The sequence below is a fragment of the Psittacula echo genome (assembly GCF_963264785.1).
Source record: "Psittacula echo genome assembly, chromosome: 7".
NCBI lineage: Eukaryota > Metazoa > Chordata > Aves > Psittaciformes > Psittacidae > Psittacula > Psittacula echo.
Window position 1 is genome coordinate 38,942,087 of NC_137740.1, and position 13,858 is coordinate 38,955,944.

Below are 13,858 nucleotides of genomic sequence, written 5' to 3' on the forward strand. Positions count from 1 at the left end.
GAAATTTAAAAGGAAGAAAACCTGCAAGCAGCTTGATGTTGGCCTTTGTATCCCAAGTCACTCTGGGGAATGATCAACAAGAAAAATATTCCAGCACCAAGGGTGTTCTTCAACACACTTTTAAATCTATTACATCCCTGAAAAGGGAACCTGTGGGAGTAACAGGGCACAATACACAGCTAACAAGCCTGAAGCAAGGACACTTGCAGAGCCCCATGTAGTCACAGCTTGTGATGGTGATGTGGAAAGCACTTAAACCATGCCCTGCCTCAGCACAGCTAAACCAGCTGCTGGAAATTGAATTGCCTGTATCATTTCTTCTCCCTTGTGCTGAAAACCTACAACCCTTCCTCTGAAGCCACCTGCAGCAAGGCTGAAGATGTGGGAAGTGCAGCTGTGGCAAGAGCCTTCCATAGAATCATAAAATCATAGAATAGTTAGGGTTGGAAAGGACCTTAAGATCATGTAGTTCCAGCCCCCCTGCCATGGACAGGGACACCTCACACTAAACCATGTCACCTAAGGCCTCATCCAACCTGGCCTCACCGCCAAGGATGGAGCATTCACAACCTCCTTGGGCAACCCATTCCAGTGCCTCACCACCCTCATAGTAAAGAATTTCTTCCTTATATCCAATCTAAACTTCCCCTGTTTAAGTTTTAACCCGTTACCCCTTGTCCTGTCACTACAGTCCCTAATGAAGAGTCCCTCACCAGCACGCTTGTAGGCTCCCTTCAGATACTGGAAGGCTGCTATGAGGTCTCCACACAGCCTTCTCTTCTCCAGGCTGAACAGCCCCAACTTTCTCAGCCTGTCTTCATACAGGAGGTGCTCCAGTCCCCTGATCATCCTCATGGCCCTCCTCTGGACTTGTTCCAACAGTTCCATGTCCTTTTTATGTTGAGGACACCAGAACTGCACACAATACTCCAAGTGAGGTCTCACGAGAGCAGAGTAGAGGGGCAGGATCACCTCCTTCGACCTGCTGGTCACACTCCTCTTGATGCAGCCCAGGATACAGTTGGCTTTCTGGGCTGCGAGCACACATTGAAGCCGGCTCATGTTCATTTTCCCATCGACCAACACCCCCAAGTCCTTCTCTGCAGGGCTGCTCTCAATCTCTTCTCTGCCCAACCTGTAGCTGTGCCTGGGATTGCTGCGACCCAGGTGTAGGACCTTGCACTTGGCATGGTTAAACTTCATCAGGTTGGCATCAGCCCACCTCATAAGCGTGTCGAGGCCCCTCTGGATGGCATTCCTTCCCTCCGGCATATCAACTGAACCACACAGCTTGGTGTCATCGGCAAACTTGCTGAGGGCGCACTCAATCCCACTGCCCATGTCACCGACAAAGATGTTGAACAAGACCGGTCCCCACACCAATCCCTGAGGGACACCACTCATTACCAATCTCCAGCTGGACATCCATTCCAGCCCTGTCACTGGGTTTTGCTACTCCAGAGACACAGAGCAACAGGATTATGGCAAGAGAAATATCCCACCCAGGTGCTTTATGTCTGGGCTCTCCCACACAGCCTTGCCAGCTCTGGTGGCACCGCAGCTGTCTGAAGAACAGGGCAGCATGCCCCATGCTTGCAGCCCACTCCTCATGCTCCCAAGGAGGGGGACAGTCTCTATGGACTGTGTGGAGAGGGTTGTAGCTGGGTTTATCCTAACGTCACTAACAGAGGCATTTAATGTCCCTGGAAACATTTCCAAGCAGAATTCCCACTGGACACCTAGTTCCTCTGTGGTGCTTTCAGGAACAAAATCAACATTTTTGTGTGCAGTTATGCCCTCTGCTTTGGATTGGGTTTGTCTGGGATTTATTTCATCTGCCCAACCTTTTTAAGTCTAGGATGTCATTCATCTTTAAGGACTGTCTTTGCTATCTTTAAAACCAGTGTAAGCAAAACCATTAAGGAACTGACAGTGCAAAAGCCAGCCAACTCATTCAAATGCTAAAACTACTCAATTTTATAATGAAGTAATTAAGTTACAGCACTGGTTTGGTTTTCTGCAGTTCATGTTCAGGCAATTAAAGAAACAGAAATAATCTGCTCCCCTGGATGAGATTCAATTCACCTCTTGGCACTGTGCTTCTGTGGAAGCGGTTACCCTTGGGACAGTGACAGCACTTCATCTCAAGTTCTTGTCTGTGACGAGATGCAATACAATTCAATGGCAAAAAAAAAAAACTTTGGAAGGAAGTGTCATGAGGGACTCTTGATCAGATCTTTAGGTAGAGATGTGGAAATGGTCTAGATGGGACACTGTGTTTCACGATCTTACTTTACTCCTTTACGTATGGCTTTCTTATGTGTGTTAGTCAAGTGGGTTAACGGCCTGAATCTCATTAAAATCACTTGCAAACAGCTATTACATCATTGCACAAGAGTCTCTTTGCAGTCTGCTTCTAATTCCCTAAGGAAATAAGCCAGAAAGGGAGCAGCCTCACAGCAAGCACTGCGGAATGGCAGCAGCACACCTGAGCAGCAGGGAGCCCTAGCCCTGCTCCAGGCAATGCCCTGACAGTCAAGCTGCAGCCAAGCACCACAGCAACTGGAACAACCTCAAGTTCAAAGTTATAAACCTCACTTTGAAGCAGTGTTCACTGTAAAATGCAGTAGAAACGTTTTAAGATAGAAACATTTTGTTCTATTAGAAAGGTCATTACAGGACTAAGGTGAAGCAAGAGACACAAAAAAAAAAAAAAAATGATTCCTTTAAATAAAGGCAGCTCCGGTCAAGAACAGCAGCCCCAGAAATAGGTGCTCTACTGTTTAAAGTAACTTAACTGATACAACATCACTAGAAAACTAATTTAAGTATTCCTTTCATTCTGTGAAATTTCTGAAAAAGCTTTTGTAGAAAATCAGTTTTGTGAAACACATTCTGGCTTCATTTCTGCAACTGTTCTTTCCCATCTGCTTTCACACTGCAGGGGGTTGCGCCTGCTGAATTGTTTGTTCCGGCAACATGGACCTTGAGCACCTCCCTGTTCCCTGAGTGCACCGAGGTCCAGAAGGATACATGGTAGCACTGCTGGTGGGAACTGGGAGGAGAGATCCAGGAGGCCTCCATGCTGCCTGCCACCCAGAGCCCCGGAATACCCAACAAGTATGACTGGACAGCTGTCACCTTGCTCAAAACTATCCTAGCTGCACCCCCAACTCCCAGAGTGCTTCAGAGCAATGCTCAGAAGCAGTGCTTAAGACTTACCTCAGATCTTTCCCTCCCTTCTCTGAGAAACTGCTTAATGCTTTTCTGAAAGGCTGGAAACCGCACACAGAGGGGTTTGCCCTGGAGTCTCCATCACTACTGAGCTATAGAAGAAAAACATGTAAAATATTTGCCTCAAAGACTCCCTCCAGGAACACAATACCTCCAAAAAAACAAAGCCCTGCAGCCTCTGTGAGCCATATGGGTCCAAAGCATGGGGTGACTGCTGCAGCTCCAGCTGCCAAGTCCCAACCAGAGATGAAGGAGAGGGCTGCTGGCAGCACTGCAGCTGCTCAGAAATGCTGCTGGGGGACCTGGATGAGAACAACTCGTATGCATTTATTCACATCACAGACTAGGGAGCAGGTCATAAAAAGTGGCTCAATCAAACCCCACTCCCATAGCACCCCTGAGCCACCAGCACGGCCCATGGAGCCAGAACCACCAAGAAGCTCAAGGCCAAATAATTTATACCAAAAATCTGTTTACTTTGATTACAGAGTGTAGCTTCTGCACTGCAAGAAAGAACCTTTAAGTGAGATAAATGACCGCTGCCGGCTCATTCTCTGTCCTGCAGAGGCAGGTTGCAGATGACAGCTGCAGATGGCAACTCCTTATGACTACAGAAGGTTTTGTTCTTAACTATAATCTCAGCTGCTTTTTACTTTTTAGAGGGCAAATTTGCACGTGGTCTTGTGATTGTGACCTACTGCTAAAAAAACCAAACACCAGCAAGCAGAGGTCTGCCACAATACCATGAGGTGCTGGAGCGGTTTCCTGCTAGGACATTGCACCGCGAGGAACAGAGCAGCCTGCTAAAGTCTGTGGGCATCACCACATTCAGTTAATTGTCTGGGCTGCTAAAACAGAGCCCTAGAACAGTTTTTATACACAGTTTTAGAAAGAGGTTACGTTTTCCATAGTGCATCACGGTACAAAAGCATGCATCAGCAAATTGCCACAGTAGAACCCTGTTACCCTGCAGCAGGGTGTGCCACGCTGTGACACTGAAGGCACAGCCATGCCCTGGCAGGGACATCTCTTTACTGCACGACAGTGTGTATCCAGAAAGCACAACTGCCACAAATCAGCTTTATCGACCAAAAATGAGCAGTTCCATTTATAATGTAGTCTCTACATGTAAGCCCTAAAAAAATAAGTCACACCAATGTTCAAACATAATACTTTTATTTGTGGATAAAAATTAAGGCTCACAGTACTTTATCATTTCACAAGCAGAAAAATGTTAAAAATTGAGAATGATGGGGAATGCCCCCAATACAAATTCCTCTAACCGCTGACATGTTTTACTGAAGACTTGAGGTGAACAATTGTACAGGGCAGCTACAGTTATTAGTTTGTAAACTAGGTGCTAAATGTATCTTTTTAAGAAATGTGAACAGAGTATTATGTTTTCTCTCCACTTCTGGCCATCCAATACACATGGATTCCACAAAAACACTCAAGAACCGCTGGGATGATAACACCAACCTTCCTAAGAACAACCCACCACATCTACAATGCATGGCATAGGTGTCAAACAGGGAAAAGAGAGCTAAAGATCGCAAATTTAATGTTGATAAGACATTTTGATTATAGTGCAATATGCCTAAATTTTCAATATTCAACTTTCGGGGTTCGGGGGGTGGTGTGGGGTGTGGAAACAAAACCCAACAAAAAACAACCCAAACCAAAGTATGTTCCTAAAGAGCACAGGAATTGCTGTTAAGCTCCGTTTCATTACAGACATGAAAGCAACCCGGATGATTAAAAAATGGTAAACATGTACGTCAAACTTCAGTATACACATAGCATACTGGCATAAATCATGCCTATAGTCAAGATGCCACTCCAAGAAGGATTTCCAAGTGTGCACCATGCTGTGAATAAGATTCCTGCCCAGGTGTGCTGCAAGTTTGTGGTCAACAGGTACAACAGTTACTGCAACTCCCAACCCAATGGACATCACCAATTGCCACACAACTTTTCTTCTGAGTTACATCATTACCATGCAACTACATACTGCACAGTTACTTACACAGAGACCAACTCTGTCTCAGTCAAAACTAAGAAGGGTTTAAGAGGTGCTCTATATCCTTTGCATTACTTAGTAATTCTTTCTGCTTTGTCTGTTTGCTGTCAAGGCAACATAAACTGGCAGCAGCAGCAAGAGAAAGCCTACTTACAATAAGCAACAACCATCATAGCATTAAAAGGCTGAAGGACTTCTGCATCACACCAAGAAGATCCATTTCTTGTCATTGCACCATTTACATCTGAGATACCAACACAGTAATGAAAGCAACCACCCTCAGCTTTTTATGATAAAAAGTTAAAAGGTACCTTATGTCCATAATTTCATTAGAGAGCTTTCTTTTGAGATAAGCTACAAAGAAAATGTGTTTGCAACAGAACCCATGCTATAACAGATTCTGCCATGGCAAACACAGACATACAGAGTTTTTGACCAACAGCTCTTAACAGCTCACAATCCGTAATAAAAGAACATTTGTATTGATAACACTTCACTTACATCACAAAAGCTCATCCAAAGGGCTTAAAGGGGTTATGAGAGATGCGGGTGAGAATTACTACCCCCATTTTATACAGGGGGCAGCTGAGATATTGGTCAAGATCAATTTGCCAAGCTACAAAATGTGTCAGAACACAGGAGCAGTGTTCTGAGGGGGGGGGGCAGTGTCTCCAACTCCAAATCATCCTGGCCGCTGGTCTGCTGCATGCTTGTGGCCCCAAAGAGTTTCAAAGAGCAGAGGGTTGTCACGCACCATCTCCTCCCCCAAGCAAAAAAGCACCACTCACAACACAGATGAAAGAACAAATTTACACAAGTTAGCCAGTTCCTACAAGCAGAAATTAAACCAGATTTCCATAACACGTAGGCAGCAAACGCAAGAACAACAGAAAAATGTATGCAAAAGAATATAGAACAAACACTTTCAACCATTATTCCAGTTCACAAATTTATGCAAGTGGAAATATAAGTAGCTACAGCCATGAAATACTCCATGTTATTGAACAGCTTAAAACAAGTATTTTACCCTAAAATACTAGGGTAATCTTGAGCCAAATGAAATGCAATTGCTTAAATTAAAAAAAAATAAAATAAACATGGCTAGAGGGACGAGCCTGGATACACGGTTACAGCTCCACCAGTGGACGTACCCAGCAGGCACCCAGCAAGCTGCTCAGGTCAAAATTTAACTGTCATTTTCACTTTCAGCAAACGTAGCCATGCTCAAAATTCTCAGGTCCAAGGAATAGCTTTGCCTCAACACATCAGAAAAGCAAAGGTGCCCAAAGCAACCATCTCTCAAATTATTGCTTACTTAACTACATAAATGCAGAATATGAATGACAGAAAGGATGTATACAGACTGAGCAAATCACCCCGATACCATGACCCCACACTAATAACTACAATGATGTTAAAGGTCAAGCTAAGTACGATACATACAAAAAAAAAAAAAAAAATCCTGTAAAAGCAAATGCATACAAAATAAACTGTCATCAAGTATATGGAAAGCACATCGGCAGCAAGCTGCAAAGGGACTGTGGTGCAAGCGTCAAGAGGACAGAAACAGGAATCGCAGATCCAGGAGCTCTGGTGTAACTGCTTTCCAAACCACACTCCCATTCTTTATACTTCTATCAGAGTCCCCAGAAGCACACAAAGATACTTCACTGTCTGGAATTTGACATACGCGTACATGCAGTAAGTGTATACTAAAGATTAGCTGGTGTGTTTGTTACCAACACACACACCTACTGGGCGATGCAAGAGGGAATGAGTACAGAAAGACAGAGGTAATTTCATATTTTAGCATTGCCCTTTTGGAGCTCAACATTATTGCCATGGGCTAATACGTCAAACGATACAGAACAAGCTTAACGGTACACAACAAATACACAGTAATTCCACAACTCAACAGCACCCACTACTCCATTTGGCAAAATATTTATTTATAATAAATCCGTTCAAAAGCAGTTGGTCACAAATTCATTTTACATTTTTTAGGCTGTAACAATGCTTTTGGTAGAAGTAAATAAACTGTCTCTTTTTACAGAGTATACAAAACCAGAGACATTGAAATGACAGTTAACAATAAAACACAAGAAAACAGAAAGAACTGGTAAGACAAAGGCAAAAGCAATAGGAATCTGTCTGCGCACCAGCAATGCTGCCATGATTATTTACCCGTACAAATCCTCAACCCCACTTAGTTATTATCCCCAGATCTTAACCGCAGGTTTGTGCTCCAGGAGAGGAATCTGATGCGATGTAGCAGCTCCAGTCACTCTTTCACAGTACTGCATGTCAACACTGGGAATGGTTTCTGATATGACTTAGACTGCACACAGTACTTCAATAGAAAAAAAGTTAATTACTCCCACTCTGTGGTTCCTGGTGGCTTTGATGTCAAGTCATACATCACTCGAGAAATGCCAGGAATCTTCTTAATCTCCGCCACCATTTTTAACACAACCTATCGTGGAGAGGAAAAATAAATCAGAAGTACGTAAAGCAGACTTGATGAAAGCTACCTGAGCTTTCATCAAAAATGGAAAACTTTGCTCATGCTAATTCTGTCATACACAAGAGAAAAAGAACATGTAGATATTAGCATATTACTACCAATTAACAAATAAAATCAACAAACTCTCTAGCTTCATATCTGCAGTTTTATTTGGAACATGCCATTTTTTGGCACTGATAATAAACCAGCATATCGATCACAATACACTTCCCTCAAGGTAGCAGCTCTTCAGCTTTTCTATTTCAGTGTTTCTGTAAAGTTCAGCAGGAACATGTTATATGTTCCTATCGCTCACTTCCAGACTTTTCTCAAACCATCTCCAGCTGAGCAACCATCAAATACAAAGCAAGAGCTTTCGAAACAAAAAAGGGAGCTCTAAAGGTAGAAAAAAAAAAACAAAACCAAAACCCACACACACCATAAAACCAACTGAAAACAAACAGAAAGAGGCGTCCAAAAGAAAGTTTCCATTGAGCGTCATTCCCCAGATTCCACAATCAATTCATGTTCACAAAAGTATTCTACACGAGATCTTGCTTGGAAGTTCAGCTTCCTTAAGAATCCCACAGTTCACAACAATGCCACTTACATGATGTGCTGTTTTATAGTGCAAGCATAAATTAAACGATGCATTGCTCTCCATGGAAAAACACAGGAAATTTTAAGATCAGATATGAGTGGTTTCCCCATAAATATAAGTATTTTCCACAAGCTTTACTATTTTGTTACCACATTATTACCTAGTCTTAAAGTGACCACTTTACATTCTGAAGACTGGGGATGGGAGTCATTTGGGTCTGGGTTTGTGGTATTTGTTTGTTTGTTTTTAAACACAAAATTCAAGGTCAAATGAATCCTCATTTTATATACTGGAATAGTTTACATTGTAGCTTAACCTTGAAACGTTTCTTTTTAAATTAATAGGTTGACCTATAGTGGAAGCCTTCAGTAATATGTAATTACTAAGAAATACCTATATGCTTTTAAAGTGTGTTTTAAAAAAAGTCAATCCTGTTCATCTACACTGCATTCCCAGAGAGACAAAGTACTTGAAATTGGACATACATAACGTTTCCCAGAAAAATATGCCTGAACTTGACTCCTACATCGTCTTAGTGACCTAAACAGAAACAGCACACATTGAGATGTTAAACAGCAGGTTCCAGTAAAATCAGAAGCGGCAATCAAGGTAAATTCTGTATGTCAGGACATTTCCAATTACTAATGCAAAACACTGATTTCAAAATCCCAGGAATGGTTGTGGTATTTTTCCTTTTTTAATTAATGGTATTTTTGGGTCAACTCTGCTGGATATCCTTTAAGTTTGTCATACCCATCTGCCAGCTTCTCGTTTTGTTACAGTTTTTTCCCAAAATACCAGCATATTCATCCTAATGAATACAATGAAAGAGACAGAAAAGTCACAACAAAATCAAAGTCAAGGAAAGCAATGAAGAGAGAAGGATGAAAGTCAAAATGAGGCATCTACAACACTAGCTCATGTTGAAAAGAAGCTTGAAAACCTATATTACCTCTTCTGGAACCTCATTACCAGGAGTTGCTGCAATACCAGTCATAAAATCACTTGTAATAAAAGTTCGAATAACCACAGATCTTTGACAGGAAGGCTGTTTCTGTAGGGGGTCCCGATCAAAATGCAACGGTGTCAGTATTATTGGCATCTGGCTAATTTTTCCAGCGTAACCTTCAGAAAACAGCAGTATAAAGTGCATTAATTTGGTTTAAAGACTCAAGCATGATAGAAGTTTTGCAGAATTTCCCACATGTACTTAGAACTATGTACTAGGTGCTACATTTACATCTTCTGTGATCTTGTTGCTCCTGCTACCACACCCCAGATGATCACACTCAGGGGTGCATACACCAGAACTACACAAATTGCCACTTGAAATGATCTTCAGTCTTTGCAGGCATGCAGAAAAAAAAACCAAACCAAAACCCAGATAGCCTCTGCTATCCCCATAATTCATTGCGAATACAATTTAAGATCTACTTTCCTTCCCAAATAACATAACCATGGGGTTTTATCTACCCCTGTACCAAGCTCAATAAAATAAAAACCATTCACAAGTATTTCTGCATCTTCGACATATTTAAGAGAAAGTTCCTGAATATCCCTGTTGATGGTAGTTGAAGGTAACTCCAGACACTCATCTCTCACTTTTTTTAAGTCTCCTTCTGAAGAAAACCCTAATTTCACTGTTTAAATGATCTGGCATTTTGAGATTTAGATGTGTGGCAGGCTGCAGAACCAGTCTAACACTGACGCCGGCTTCTCACCCTCTGCTAGCACCGGCCTGAGCTGTTGGTACAAGCCGTCTTTTTCACTAAATGACACATCTTATTTTTGGGTGTGATTCACTCACACAAAACCAAGTGTCACCAAAAGTTAGCGAGACACATCTACAGTTTTACAAACACAACTGACAGTGTTATCCTCAGCCTCTTGAGGCTAATTCTGTACAAATTTTGTTAAGACTGCCTTGCAAACCAAATGTATTCTCAAGAAGCTACCCTTTGTGACTTCATAATAATAAAAAAAACCAACCAAACAAAAACAAACAAAAAAACAAAACCAAAAAAACAAACCCCCAAAAACCCAGGGCCCACACCCACAGAAAAAAGCCCAAACAACTGAACCCTGAACCTTGGAATTACAATATTCCCAAACTCTGCCTGTGTACCTTATCACAGGATACTGAATGCTCCCTAGATGTTAAGGGTTTGAAATATTACCGCCTTGTAGCCTCAAGTGGCTGGCTTTACAAATACAGCTTCCACTTTTAAGAAATATGAAACCACCACAGGTAGTGAACACCACCATAAAAAACTTGGTATTTGGGCTCCTTTCTTACCACAAAAAAAAACCCAAACCCAAACAAACAAACAAAAAAAAGACACCTAAACCAATGAAAACATGATTTAGAAACTATGTCAAATTTCTTTACACAGTTTATTTACTTCAGGTAAATACTGATAACTGAGATCAAAGTGAAATAATAAAGCTGTTCAGTCAGCCAACAGTACATTTTGCAGAAGCTTGAACTACAGCTTGAAACACTGTACTTCAGCACTTCATGGTGTGTCAGAAGAAAGCCTCCATCCCCCCAGTCCCCTAAAATTAGTTCTGCTAGCAGAAAAGCTAGCAGTTCCTGTATTCCTGCCACTTAGCTATCAGCTTCTACAACTGTCAGAAAAGGCTTCTGACTGTCATCCCATTAATTTATTACTTCTTTTGAGATACTTGAGAAGCTTGTATATTCTGGCAGTACCACTATAACTATACCTAGTTAGATTTGCAGGGATCTTGAAACAACAATCTAATCCATGGGATAAGGTGAAGTACCTACCAGACTCCCTGAGAATAGTGTGAGCCTCAAAATCAGCTTGTCGTAAAGTGCTGAGGACTCCTGTCGTCAGGAAAGTGGGGGTGACATCTGTAGGAGGTTCTTTGACTGGTGGTCCGAACACATACACAACTCTGGAAAGCAAACAGGATACCAGGATGGTAGGGGACAAAAAAAAAAGAAATAAAATAAAATACCCCAAACCACACCAAACAACAACAAAAAACCCTCCCACATTTTGCATACACAAAAGACCAGACTGCTTGAAGATGGCATCTTTAGTATTGCAGTGAAAAAATAAAACTAGGAAAAAAAGGCGTAATACTTGATTTTGCTCCTTAGTTACTAAGGAGAGCTTTATATAAATTCATGCATATATTCCACAAGCATGACATGCATACTAGCTTTGGAAGTCAGACATATTAATCTATTTTGGCTTGCTAGAGACTATCAATAGCCCAAATATTACTTCAGGGAATACTTCTCTGAAAACACAGATATACAAACTCAGCGGTAACACAAAGCACATTTTTTCAATTTTACTATGATGTCAGTAAAATTTAAGATTATTACAGGAAAGCTATGTAATAAGTGTCTACAATTTCTATCTTTCCTCCTGATAGGAAACCAACAAAAAATAGTAAACCTTGTTCTTAATCAATAGGTGTGTTTTCAACACAGGGCAGTAACACTGCAATTTATAAATCTACATAATTATATCTGTAATAAAAAATCTCCTAAATTCAAACCAGTCACATCAGCTTTATTCCTTACTCTCATTCACTGTGGTTTATATGTTGCAGAACAAAAAGCAAAGTATGATACTGTCTGCCTGGCCTCATACAAGGATTTACTATGATGTATTCACACAAGTTGAGTTTGCAGATACAAACCAAGAATATTAGTCTAAAATCCAAAGAAGAAAAATATGCAAGCTTTACATTCATAGAATCATAGAATAGTTAGGGTTGGAAAGGACCTTAAAATCATCTAGTTCCAACCCCCCTGCCATGGACAGGGACACCTCACACTAAACCATGTCACCCAAGGCTTCATCCAACCCGGCCTTGAACACCGCCAAGGATGGAGCTCAACAACCTCCCTGGGCAACCCATTCCAGTGCCTCACCACTCTCTCAGTAAAGAACTTCTTCCTTATATCCAGTCTAAGCTTCCCCTGTTTAAGTTTTAACCCGTTACCCCTTGTCCTGTCACTACAGTCCCTAATGAAGAGTCCCTCACCAGCACGCTTGTAGGCTCCCTTCAGATACTGGAAGGCTGCTATGAGGTCTCCACACAGCCTTCTCTTCTCCAGGCTCAGCAGCCCCAACTTTCTCAGCCTGTCTTCATACAGGAGGTGCTCCAGTCCCCTGATCATCCTCGTGGCCCTCCTCTGGACTTGTTCCAACAGTTCCATTTCCTTTTTATGTTGAGGACACCACAACTGCACACAATACTCCAAGTGAGGTCTCACGAGAGCAGAGTAGAGAGGCAGGATCACCTCCTTCGACCTGCTGGTCACACTCCCTTTGATGCAGCCCAGGATACAGTTGGCTTTCTGGGCTGCGAGCACACACTGCTGGCTCATGTTCATTTTCCCATCGACCAACCCTCCCAAGTCCTTCTCTGCAGGGCTGCTCTGAATCTCTTCTTTGCCCAACCTGTAGCTCCGACCCAGGTGTAGAACCTTGCACTTGGCATGGTTAAACTTCATCAGGTTGGCATCAGCCCACCTCATAAGCGCGTCGAGGTCTCTCTGGATGGCATTCCTTCCCTCCAGTGTATCAACCGAACCACACAGCTTGGTGTCATCGGCAAACTTGCTGAGGGTGCACTCAATCCCACTGTCCATGTCACCGACAAAGATGTTGAACAAGACTGGTCCCAACACCAATCCCTGAGGGACACCACTCGTTACCGGTCTCCAGCCGGACATTGAGCCATTGACCATAACAATTTGCGTGCGGCCATCCAGCCAGTTCTTTATCCACCGAGTGGTCCACCCATCAAATGGATGTCTCTCCAATTTAGAGACAAGGATGTCATGTGGGACAGTGTCGAATGCTTTGCACAAATCCAGGTAGATGACGTCAACTGCTCTGCCCCTGTCCATCAGTTTCGTAGCCCCCTCATAGAAGGCCACCAAATTGGTCAGGCAGGATTCCCCTTAGTGAAGCCATGCTGGCTGTCACCAACCACCTCCTTGTTTTTCATGTGCCTTAGCATGTCTTCCAGGAGAATCTGCTCCAAGAGTTTGCCAGGCACAGAGGTGAGACTGACTGGTCTGTAATTCCCCGGGTCATCCATTTTCCCCTTCCTGAAAATGGGGGTTATATTTCCCTTTTTCCAGTCGTCAGGAACTTCACCTGACTGCCATGATTTTTCAAATATGATGGACAATGGCTTAGCAACTTCATTCGCCAGCTCCTTCAGGACCTGCGGATGGATTTCATCAGGTCCCATGAACTTGTGTACATTTATGTTTTTAAATGGTCTCGAACTGGATCCTCTCCTACAGTGGGCCTAGCGCCTTCATTCTCACAGTCCCTGCGTCTGCCTTCCAAGACTTGGGTGGTGTTGTCAGAGCCTTTGCCAGTGAATTCTATATATTTGTTTGTAATATAAAATCTGCAAGCATAGTTGGGCAGAGGACTAACTACTTCAGTGCTCTCCTCACACTGCCAGTTTCAGCATCCCTATGAACAGCAGTGAA

General features: G+C 42.6%; 1 protein-coding gene across 2 annotated transcripts in view; it reads right to left on the minus strand.

Moving 5' to 3' along the window:
• Positions 1-7,182: 7,182 nt before the first annotated feature.
• The window catches only part of GMPS (guanine monophosphate synthase), a 30,898-nt gene continuing 24,222 nt past the window's right edge, over positions 7,183-13,858 (minus strand). The window contains exons 14-16 of one of the 2 annotated variants that reach the window (XM_080624372.1): positions 11,150-11,280; positions 9,311-9,483; positions 7,183-7,727 (exon numbers count right to left, since the gene is read on the minus strand). In XM_080624372.1, coding sequence (XP_080480498.1) covers positions 7,626-7,727; positions 9,311-9,483; positions 11,150-11,280 — 406 coding nt within the window. In that variant the 3' untranslated portion in view covers positions 7,183-7,625. Of the gene's footprint in view, positions 7,728-9,310; positions 9,484-11,149; positions 11,281-12,727; positions 13,582-13,858 lie in introns of those variants that run through there. The other variant, XM_080624373.1, reaches the window with a different exon arrangement.